This window comes from Eurypyga helias, unplaced genomic scaffold, assembly GCF_000690775.1.
Source record: "Eurypyga helias isolate BGI_N326 unplaced genomic scaffold, ASM69077v1 scaffold39514, whole genome shotgun sequence".
Taxonomy (NCBI): domain Eukaryota; kingdom Metazoa; phylum Chordata; class Aves; order Eurypygiformes; family Eurypygidae; genus Eurypyga; species Eurypyga helias.
Genome location: NW_010247598.1, coordinates 2,611 through 13,822, shown reverse-complemented (window position 1 = coordinate 13,822; position 11,212 = coordinate 2,611). Strand labels below are relative to the sequence as shown.

General features: G+C 39.7%; 1 protein-coding gene across 1 annotated transcript in view; it reads left to right on the top strand.

Moving 5' to 3' along the window:
- Positions 1-2,875: 2,875 nt before the first annotated feature.
- LOC104508993 (AFG3-like protein 2) overlaps positions 2,876-11,212 on the top strand; it is a gene marked incomplete at both ends in the record, with an annotated part of 10,299 nt that continues 1,962 nt past the window's right edge. The window contains 6 exons of the mRNA XM_010150783.1: positions 2,876-2,975; positions 3,461-3,529; positions 5,017-5,132; positions 5,900-6,052; positions 8,268-8,342; positions 9,752-9,876. Of these exons, the coding sequence (XP_010149085.1) occupies positions 2,876-2,975; positions 3,461-3,529; positions 5,017-5,132; positions 5,900-6,052; positions 8,268-8,342; positions 9,752-9,876 (638 nt within the window). The remainder of the gene's footprint in view (positions 2,976-3,460; positions 3,530-5,016; positions 5,133-5,899; positions 6,053-8,267; positions 8,343-9,751; positions 9,877-11,212) is intronic.

Sequence of the window (11,212 nt, the reverse complement as noted above, 5' to 3'; positions counted from 1 at the left end):
GTAGTAATATCTTCTGGGTTATTTTAACAGTAAAACTGACCTTTGTATACTTTGCTTATTATGAACTTCTACTAAAAAAAAAGCAAGTCTTTATTTTTATGAAGGTGTCACAAGGTTTTTCTGACAAAAGTTAGGTAGTTTTATTTTCTTTATGCTGGGACAGTTCTTTCATCCCTGACAGAGAGAGGAGCTGGGCAGAGTTTCCTGTTACATGGCCCACAACAGCATCCAGTCAAAATGTGATTTGTTTGCTTTCCCTCTGCTTAGGCACTGGATGTACTTGTATCAGCGATGCTTGCAGTGGTATTCCTGTGTTCAGCCAACCCAGCTATCGTGATCAGTTTTCATGGTGATGGAAGAAAAAAGGTCAAAATCCCCAAGCAGTTGTTACCAGGGTAGCGTGGTTCTAACAACTTTTGCATTTATGGAATGCTGTGGTGAAAGGAAACGGCATGTTTCACTAGAGTGACTCACCTAGATCTGTCCTAGCATAAAAGTCACCAGGCTCAGTCAGGTGACTTACTGAATAGGCCATGAAGTCAGTTCTTCCCCTTTCTCATGAAACAACTTTAAAGCACTCGCCGCAGCGCGTTAACTTGACAGGTGACTATGCATTTATTCATGGAATTTAGGGACTGTAGAGACAATCCTGCAACAAACCAGTTCCATTTTTCAGGTCTACCCCCAAGCTCAATCTGTTTACCCTTCACCCTCCTTTGCTCCCTCATTGTTCCCCCTGCCCACCCAACCCAATTAAACTATAACTTAATTCTGTAAAGAACCCAACCTAGTCTAGCTGAGCCAGGCAATTGGATTTGGCTTACTCAAACTTTTCTTTTAGATGTGAGCAGTCGCTTTATTTTAGTTGGAGGAAAGGCTTCTGAATATTTCCATCTCTCTACAAATAAAAAATGATCTAAGCTTGCAGAATAAATAAGTTGCAGATTTTGTGGTGTTGTAGAAGACCAGTGACATAGAAGAGAAGCTGGTGTTACTGGACGTGTCTTTATCTGTTGCTGCACCATTTACTCCCTGTTTGCGCCCCATCCCTGGATGTGTTCAGGGCCAGGCTGGACGAGGCTTTGAGCAACCTGGTCTAGTGGAAGGCGTCCCTGCCCATGGCAGGGGGGTTGGAACTGGATGGTCTTTAAGGTCCCTTCCAACCCAAACCATTCTATGATTCTATGATTGATGGGTTGGTCTGTGGCAAGCTCTTTATTTCATTGCCCGCACAGATGCATCCCACTTGTCCTAAAGCTTCTTGTAGGAACACGTGCAATTGCTCATGTTGGTCCTAGTAGCTGTTCTCTAGTTTAGCTGCTCTCCTGACTATCTGCACTGCACATGCTCTTCATGGTCAGTAAAATATCCTCTTGCACTTTCAGTGTTGGATTTCATTCAAAGACATGCAGTGGCACAAAATAATGGCTGGATGGAACAGCCTAAGAATTCTTAGCTGTCTACAGCTGTCTACTTCAAAAGCAGGCAACAAAGACGTTTTGGTATTCCTCTTGGTTCCAGCAGGTGGAACTAGATGGCTGCTTGGAATACGTCTAATGTATTTCATCATTTACTAAGGGGTGGAGGGGAAAGCTACCAGACAGAAGGCTTCAGAGTCGTTAGAGTTCACTTCATGATATGTCAGCATTCCTAGGATAGTCTTAGCATGTAATCTAGAATCCTACAGATTAATTTAATATGCAAAAATAGGTTTTGTATACAACCATTGTGGCTTTAACAAAATTGCTAAGGCAGCGCTAACGTTGAGCTTTCCTTCACAGATGCAGTCTGAGAGGTGTTAGTGCTAGATGGATGTTTGAGTCATGTTTTCAGGGCCTATTGTTTTCTGGTTTGTGTGTGGGTTTTGGTTTTTGTTTTTTTTTTTAATAATACTTCTCTGGCTCTTAAGGTAAATAGCTTCTAGTAAAAAAAAAAGGACAGAAGGACGCTGAGTGCCTCTGTGAGGCAGAAGTCAATGGAGACAGAAAGTAAGTCAGCTTCAGGGGGGGAGCTCAATATGAGATTGGGGTTGGTTTTTTTTTTTCTTTTGGAAGCGTTGGGAATGCTTAGGAACGGGAGAAGTTAGGATTTTATCTAAAATATATCCTTCTTGAAGAAAAGGGGCTTAATTTCTCAGTAGTAACATTGCAGTTTACTCTGTTCAGTTATGATACCAAAAGTTTTCTTATAAATACGTAAAATGATCAATTCTTATTTCCTTCATTGCACTTAAATGGCAAAAAACAGTAAACAATCAGTCTCAAAACAAGGTGTGATGGACTTAAGTTTGTTATGTTTTTATAACTGGATTTTTACCTGTATAGAGGTTTAGGTATACTTTGAATTGGTGTTCCTCCTCGGTGTTGGTTTCTTAGCTAGACACGAGCATTGTCTGCTATATCCCTTTCCCCTGGATTGAAGTAGATCTTCACCATTCAGAAGTTACAGGTTCTTAAATATTGGGGAAAAGTTGCAGTTTTTAACAAAACACTGTACTCTGTGGATCTTGCTTGTACAATCAGAGTGTTGCCCTTCAGTCTCATCCAGCTGGTGTTATGACATATTTCCCATAGGATCGGTGTGGATATATTTAATGTTCATAGCTTACAGTGTTTGCTGTTTGATTTTTAATAAAGTTATGTTTGTATGTAAGATGAAACTCCGCCTTTAACAAAAAATAAGTGTCGTTGCTGCAGAAATTGCCCACTTGATTGACTTTTCCCTTTGCGTTGTTGTCTTACGCTGTGGTTCACCACAGTTGCTGTGAAGTCTGTTGTAAAGTAATACCTGGCTTGTTGCAGCTCAGAACTACTAGGGAGCGTGAAGACTTTTGTGGCACCTTCTTGTTGCTTTATATTTATTTTTCATCTTTCAGCTTCGTGAAAAAGTTACCACTGGCGTTACTACTGATGGAAGTACTGCCTTGGCAAGTGTAATTGCTGCTTGCAGAAGGCTTTTCTCTCAACCTCCCAAAGGTGATTATAACTTTGATCAGTGAAGCAAAACAGACTGCATTCCTTGCTGAGAACTGCGCTTGTGTACCATTTAGGTTTATTGTCTTTTGGGAAGTAAGTTCTTGTACTAACCAGCCATTAATCTTGAGATGGAATATTGATTTGTGGAATTTCTAGGAGCTACTAAAGAATGACTGCGGTTTGCTTAATGAAATTTTATGTTGAACTAAGCTTGTCTGTCTCTGGTTTGAAGAATAGCTTTACTAGGTTATTAAATGCATTCGATAGATTCTTGTCAACAGTAGTAGATTTATTTATGCGAACCTGGTAGAGCTCTTAATCAAAAAACACAAGACCAAGACCAGTTTTACAGTCTCTGTTGCTGGTTTCTCTGCTGTTGTGTACTTTGATCTTGTGACTACTGAAGTGTAATGGCAGAATTGTAAACTTAGAGAAAAAAAAAAAACAACAAAACACTTATGAGCTCTCTAATTCTTCTTTAATAGGATTTGAAAAGTATTTTCCCAATGGGAAGAAACCTAATGGAACTAAAGGTACAGCTGGAGAAACAAAAGGTACAAAAAATTGCTTGATTTCAGTTCTTCTTTGGGACTGTGTATTTATTAGATTAGATTTTAACGTAACATCGTGGGTTTGGGTTTTGGGGTTTTTTTTGTTTATTTTTCAGGGAGGATGTTTCTGTATCAGATTAGTTTAAAAATGTGAGCTGATATGTTTTTATTAAACATTATTTTGCTTTCATATCATGTGTATATATATTCTGGAATAATGCTTATTTTCTCTTAAGCTTCTGTTAGAATTGAAGGACAGCATTCCTGTTTTACTGTTGCCTATTTGTTGAAGTTAATCATGCATTTAGAGATTCTGTGTGTGTATAGTTCTCAGCTTTTCCAAGAGCTGGTTAAAATACCCATTTGCTGGGTGGAATAACCAGAATTGTCATTCTGGCTGAGGATCCAGAACCAGCTTTTCAGCCAGCACCAAGCCTGCAGCTTGAAAAAAAAAAAAAAGTTAGTAGTGGCAGTGCTAGAAAGAGCCCTGTCTTTACAAGGAGAGGAGGTGAATCTGGATATTATTAGCAATAACAGGCACTCTGTTGCATCAGAAATCTATATGACACATCTTTGAAGGAGAGGCAGCAACCCTGTGAGTCTCTTATGAGAGCAGTAACAGGAGCAGCAGTGTGCCTTCCACTGGGCCTTGGATGGTAAAATCTAGTGTCATGCCTAGACACCCAAACGACCAAGCTCTTGAAAGAGGTAGGGTTGGACGGAGCATGTGTTGGTGGTGCGCTCCATCTTGCCCTCTTGAGTATGTTGACACGTGATGCTGTGCTACACCATGCAGACACCTTGTGTGTTGGATGAGTGGAAGAATATTAAAATTAATTCTTTGGCTGCAGTTGGCTGTTACTGTGCTGTGCTTGTCTCTAGAATATTAAAAAGGATGCCAACCTGTGGTATCAAAACACCTTGAGATTCAAGAGCACCACAGTATGACTGGAAGGGTGAATTATGGGAGATGATGTTACTTAGACCCTGTGATGTTTCATTGGGTTTCTTTAAAAAAAAAAAAAACAACCAAACAAAAAAAACCCCACACCCAACCAAACCCCACCCACATCCCCACCACCACCCAACCAAAAAAACCACCCTCCACCCCCTCTTTCAACCCTCAACAAAACCCTTAATTTTCTCGCACGTTTTGAATTAGTGCGGTAGAAATAAGCTTGGTGCAGTCTCTGTAACAGGCTTCTTTTTATATCTGGGACATTTTTCAGCTCTTGGTGCCCATACTGTTTATACAACTAACAGACCTCTCTTCTGATCAGAACAATGAGATAGATGTCTTTCTGCCAGTTAATGACCTACATGCTTTTTTTTCTATGGAAAATGCAGTTTCTCCCTTCCTCTTATTATTGTAGCATTGCAAACTAGTTCAATTTTCAGAACAACTCTTTAAAATCAAAATTAACAATAACTAGAGGGACATTGGTATCAGACATAAAGATGTATTTTTTGTTATGTTTCCTTTTTGTTAGAAACAAAGCAAGCTAGTGCCCGACAGCCTGGTGGGACTAGTAGTGGAGGAGGTGGCAGTGGTGGGAAAAAAGGTGGCAAGAAAGAAGAAACTAATTGGTGGACCAGATTACAGAAGGTCTTGACTTTACAATATCTTTCTGTATGGTACTGTCTTGTCCTCATGAAATAACCTTACATGTTTTCTGCTGTATAGGGCCATATTCTGATTGCCTAAATCTTCCTTAAGCCTCCCCTGCCTAGTAGATCATAGTAACTGGTTCTAAGCGGCTCCCCACTCAGTGTCTTTCCTAAATAAGTTTTGTATATACCTTCAGAGGTATCTAACTCTGGTTCAGGAATGTTAACAGACTTCTGAGCTATATGGTTGCTAGTAGTCAGTGTTCTAATAGTGGAGCCTGAGGCCTTTAAAAGCTTTCTATTTTGTTTCAGAATGTCGATTTGTAAAAGTTGCTGACCACACAATGCTAGTTACATGTAGTTTGCTGTCAGCCCTTCGTTCCTTGGATTTTACTATTACTTTTCTTTTTTTCCCCTTTATTTTTATAGGTCTTGCAAATAGTCCTGGAGGGCAGGGGAAATTGTTTTAGAATGGAGAGAGGTCATGTAACAGATGGCAAAACTTTTTTATTTAAAAGTAATTCATGGAATAAAACATAATTACAATTGGTAAAACACTTAAGATTTTCTACTAATGTTGTGACTCCTCAGTGATATCTGAAGTTACTGAAGCATGCTCATGCAACAAAATACAGCTTTGTTGGACATTCTCTGTGGTAACGTTGAAAGCAGGGAATAGAAGCCAGAAATGGGTACTAGAAGCTGTTTGTTATGTCCTTATTTTATTACAGACTCTCAAACATTCTTTTCCCCTCAATTTCCTAGGGTGACATTCCATGGGATGTCAGGGAGTTCCGGATGTACGTAGTGGGAAGTTCTTTTTTCTGGACGATGGTTGTCTATTACTTCTTCTTCAGGGTCCCTGGGAGAGAAATCACCTGGAAAGACTTTGTCAATAACTACCTTTCTAAGGGAGTGGTGAGTAGTGAGGGGACTCAAACTGGAAAATCAGTGTGCTCAAGATGCTTATTTCTGCCTCCCCGCTTATGCTTGTGTTCATGTTTCTGTGGAGTGAGAACTGGCTCAGGAGTAAGTTTTGAGGGAGAAGAGGATCAGCTTTTGTCCTAATCATCTTTAGTAGTTACATCTAATGTTCTGGGTGGCTGTATGAAGATTTGTGTCATTTCAAGAGGAGAGGGAATGAGCAGCTCAGGACAGAGCTACTTTGTTGGATGGCTCGTGCTGATGCTAGTTTGAAGAGGCAGTGTAACCACAGTCTCTCAGCGTATGGTTTTGCAGTACAGGTAAGATGATCTAATGGCTTAAGCAGACATGCAAGCTGCGCTCAGGTGAAACTCCTAGCCTTAAATGCTTCCATGAGCCCACCTCCCTGGAAAGAAAATGTTCTGCTTGTTTCATGCCTTAAATCCGTGACTCAAGGAATCTGAGGAGCAGCAATGTGAACAGCACGGTGGGGGTGGAGAATTGAAGAATCCCTTCCAAGAACACTAAATTGGCATAACTGTGTTGTAAAATAGCCTTCTTTATTTGTTTTCTCTTCTTTTACTCTTTCTTACTTGGAGCTACTACTGGAGCAACCAATTTTATCTGTGTCCTGTCCCTCTGTAGAACTTGGCAGCTTTCTGCACTTGGAGTAATAGGTTGGTGATGCCTTGAAGTTCAGGAGATCAAGTGTCTTACACAGGCCTTTTCCACTTCAGGAACCGCTAGTTCTTGGCTCTGTTATCTCCCTGCTTGTAGCTTCACCCGCAGGTTAGGAAAACATTGGCTTGCTTCCGCCTCTAGGTTGCAAACCTGGGATTTTGTGTTAACAGCATGCCTTTTTTTACTTTGGTAAACTGCTAGACAGGTTGTTTCCTACCTTTCTCTGTCTTACTGGTCTATGCAGAGCTGCTCTGTACGCTTTCCCCCTTCTGCCTAGATTGTGTCTTACTTTGTGTTCTTAATTGGTCATAATTTATGTGTGCATCTTGTGGGAGGAGAAAAACCCTTACTGACTGTATTTGTTGTGAAGCAGTAGGACACTAGCTTAGTAAAAAGATTAATTTAGCTGTTACAGTGACTGATGCCTGAACCCTTATTGCAGAAAAGCATTAGGAAAGTGGGTTGTTGCACAAAACCAAGTCTCTTGGGCCATTCTGAGATGTAGTCTGGATGTTCAGATAAGCTAAATAATATGTAGCCAATGAAATGCTGTTGGTTGCTATAGTGGCCAGTTAATGGGGAACAAACATCAGCATTTCTGGGATTATACGCTTTTCAACACAAAGATGTTCAGGTAGTTTTGCATGAAGTCAGGCTTGATCTACAGTGGCTTCTTACTCGTGTTTTGCTTCGGTTCTGCCGGAAGTGGCCACATTTCTGAGTTCAGGGAACCCTTACTAGTTTGTGTAGGGTTCAAGCCCAATTTGTAGAACTGTTGCTAGTTTTAAATTCTTTTAAGTTGCTGAAACCAGGTATTTTATGGAAAGAGGAAATAAAAATGGAAAGAAACTTTAGTTGCCTTCTGAAGAGACCTTGTCAAATTCAAGAAACTAAACATTTGAGAATTCTTCCATATGAAAAAAATATCCCACAACTTAATAGTATGTATCTGTGAACTGCAGCTCAGTTTCTGATTTTAGTTTATATGGTATCTATTACCTTAACCACAAATTTATCCAATTGATTTTTTGTGTGTGTGTGTTTAATGTGGCAGTACAGAAAATCTTTTATATTGGGGAAAACACATCAGCAAAGATAAGTTTTTTGCTCATTCTGTTGAGTTTGGTCTGTTTTGTTTTGGAGACTGCTACAGGAGTTTGAAGTTGTGTGGTCTATTGGTTTTGGTGTTTGACCATTGGAATAGTTAAATACTTACTATTCCACTGCATCTATAATATGAGCTGAGGTGTGCATTAGGTTTTTTAATTGAAATGGGGTATGAGGTCGTCCTGTCAATCTAAATTCTAATGTGCCATTATTCCTTGCTTACTGATAACATGCGTGATTCCGCATGCCATTCCTAATGGCAAACTGTAGATTGTGGAACCATCCTGATCTACGTGAATTTTATTCTCCTTACTGGAAAAGAGAACGGGTTCATGTTTGTGGTATGTTGCTGTTAGCTGTGATGGAAATGCAATGACTGTACACTCTAATGCATCATGAGTTTTGTTCTTTCCTCCTACAGGTGGACAGGCTTGAGGTGGTGAACAAGCGCTTTGTTAGAGTGATCTTTGTTTCAGGAAAGTCCCCTCATGAATGGGTAAACGTTTTTAATACATGTACATGAGAAATTAGAAACAGCAGAGCAAGCTTTTTCAGTAGTTTGATGCAGCAGACTTGGTCTGGAGCATTAATAATCTTTTAATCTAAAACCTGTTTTCTGCCTTACTGTTATGTTATCCTACACTGTGTGTTTTTCACTTAACTGTACTGATGTTTTGCCACAGGAATCTTAAAATGATGGCAAGTAGTTCCTTTCTAGCACCATGCTCTTAATGTAAATACACTAACAGGAAGAGTGAGAAATTGCTGCAGGTTCTGTATTTTTAACCGCTGTTTGCTATCTGCTCAAGAAAAGTCCAGACTTTACATACTTCTGGATCTCTTCTGTTCCAGCCAGTCATTAGAAAAAGAGAAGTTTATCTCTGTCTCCATTTGATACTGTAGACTTTTAAAACTGAGAGCTCTCATTCTTGAGAAGAGTACTTACTTCAGGGAGTTACTTTTCTAGTAGCACCGTAAGGAACAAACTGATGCAGGTGAAAGTACTCAGTGGCAGGGACCTATTTAAAAATAATAATTAAAAAAAATCATATACAATGTGGAAAACTTAAGCAGCATTACAGAAGTTTTATCAAGTTACCTCTTCCTAGGTGGTGGAGGTGGGTTTTTTTTAACTTTCACAAACAAGGTCTGCAAGTCCCTCTGGGGTAAAGTGAAATCTGCAGCAATTACTTCATGAGTGGGTTTCAGTGTGACTTATTTATACACCTCCTCTTTAGCCCACATACCACCAGTTGCCTTAGTTTCTTAATCAGTTAATACTCAGGACTACTCTTTTTTTTAGCATTAGAGTAAGTCAGGGCAAGTCAGGCAGGTCATGGTGCAAAAGGGGAGACTTTATTGAGAAAAAAAAACCCCAAACAAACAAATCTCAACACTGTTTGAAAGTAATGTCTGGGTTTTTTTTATGGTGTGTGATAGAAGTTCATGCTGTCTTTTTTGCAGACAGCTAATTTTCAAGCGTATATGGACTCTGAAAGTAGCAAATTGCCTTTCTTACTCAGAAGGGCTAAGACCTTCAGGTGAAACTATAAGTTGTATGGCTACTTTGTGTGCTGGTTCTGTATTATCCTGACTGCATTACCTCCCTTCTAAAGATCTGTTTACCTGTTCTTCTGTTTGATCCTGAAGAACATGCCAGGGTTTCAGTCTATTGAAAGTGCCCCAAAACTACTGGGTGTATGATTTCTGTGGAAGCAATGACAGGTACATGTATTCAGGTTGGTAGGCCTTAGATTTATTAGGTGCAGCTTACATCAGTTGCACACTTTACAAGGCGACTTAAACTCGGTCTGAAGCTGTTCTTATGTATGTCTTAGAAGTTGGCTTGTGATGAAGCCAGAGTAAGATAGGGCACTTTGTGGTGATCTCTGCTCTCTTTTATAGCAGTACGTCTGGTTTAATATTGGTAGTGTGGACACTTTTGAACGGAATCTTGAAACTGTGCAGCAAGATCTGGGAATAGAGGTGGAGAACAGATTGCCTGTAGTCTACTCAACAGAGAGTGATGGGTAAGGCTTTGCTTTTAAAAGTTTCTTGATTAAAAATGGCTGTGTTTATGGTAGCAAAGTAGATTTGTAAGACCTGCACCTTATGCTTCACTAGGTGTCAGTATTATCTAAATAACGATCATCTTGGGTTTATTTTTGAATGTTAACTGTAAGAGGAGCTGTTCAATATTTTGTCTGTGTAGGAATCCATATCCTCTTACTCTAAACATAGCTTCTTCTTCCATAAACGTTTCTGTTTACAATCAGTGCTTCCTTCATTTAAGCCCTTCTTCCAAAGTGACTTGTACTAAAGCAGGTGTCAGCCGGGCACAGCAGTAGAGCTCCAGAGATGGCACTCCTGCAGGTCTTTGAATGTACAAAATACGGCACAGAAGTAGAGCGTCTTGACTGAGATGTGACGGGCACTGCTTTCTGCCCATAAATTCAGCAGATGTCAAATTCTGTGGCCTTTGAAAAAGACAAGAGTTGGTGATTAAGTAAATCACACTATCCTGCCTCTTAGCGTGAGCTGGAACATACATCATGCTTTTAATCTCTAAATTTGTTAAGAAAAATAGTACTGACATCAGATTTATGGCATTGTTGCTTTCCCAGTAAGGAATAATGGTTTCAGTACTAGACCTGTATTATTTTTATGTAGCTGAGTTTTATTGGCCTTGACTTTAGAAGATTCTAGAAGTTTTCTCTGTGTATTTTTGAATGGCTTAGAAGACAGATGTAGTCTTGTACCCCAAAACCTGATTTTCTTTTTGATCACAGTCAGCAGTTTGAAAATTACCCCTGATGGTGTCTGTGAAATGGGATTTGTGCCATCAGGAAATTCAACTTTGGGTGTAGTAGCTCATATCACTAACAATAAAGGCTCATTTGCTGCCTCTCTTGGTGTTTTCATTCTTGATTCTGTGGTGTGTGTTTCAGTTTTTGGGGATGGAGAGAAGTCTAGTTTCTCTCTGAAACGTTTTTTACCAATCTGCTGCTGCCTGTTTATCTTGATGGTAACAGGAAAAATAATAGCCTTAACTGTGGACCATCCTGTGACTTCAGATAGAGTTGTTCTGTTCCCTGTTTTTCTATAAACTCTCTTCCTCATTTCCGTGTTTCTGTCTAATGGGGAATGCTGTTCAGGGCAGTCCATAAATAAACCTGTTAAGCCCTTATTTAAACAAATATATTAAAAAAAACCAAACAAACAAAACAACAGTAGACTGGTCAATGTTGTGCTTGTGCAAAGAGGCTGCATGTCAGCCTGAGGATTCTGACAGCAGAATGGGAGAAGTATGTTAGTTCCCATGTCATCTTCAGCCACACACAAATCTCTTTCTTGCTGAACCACTCT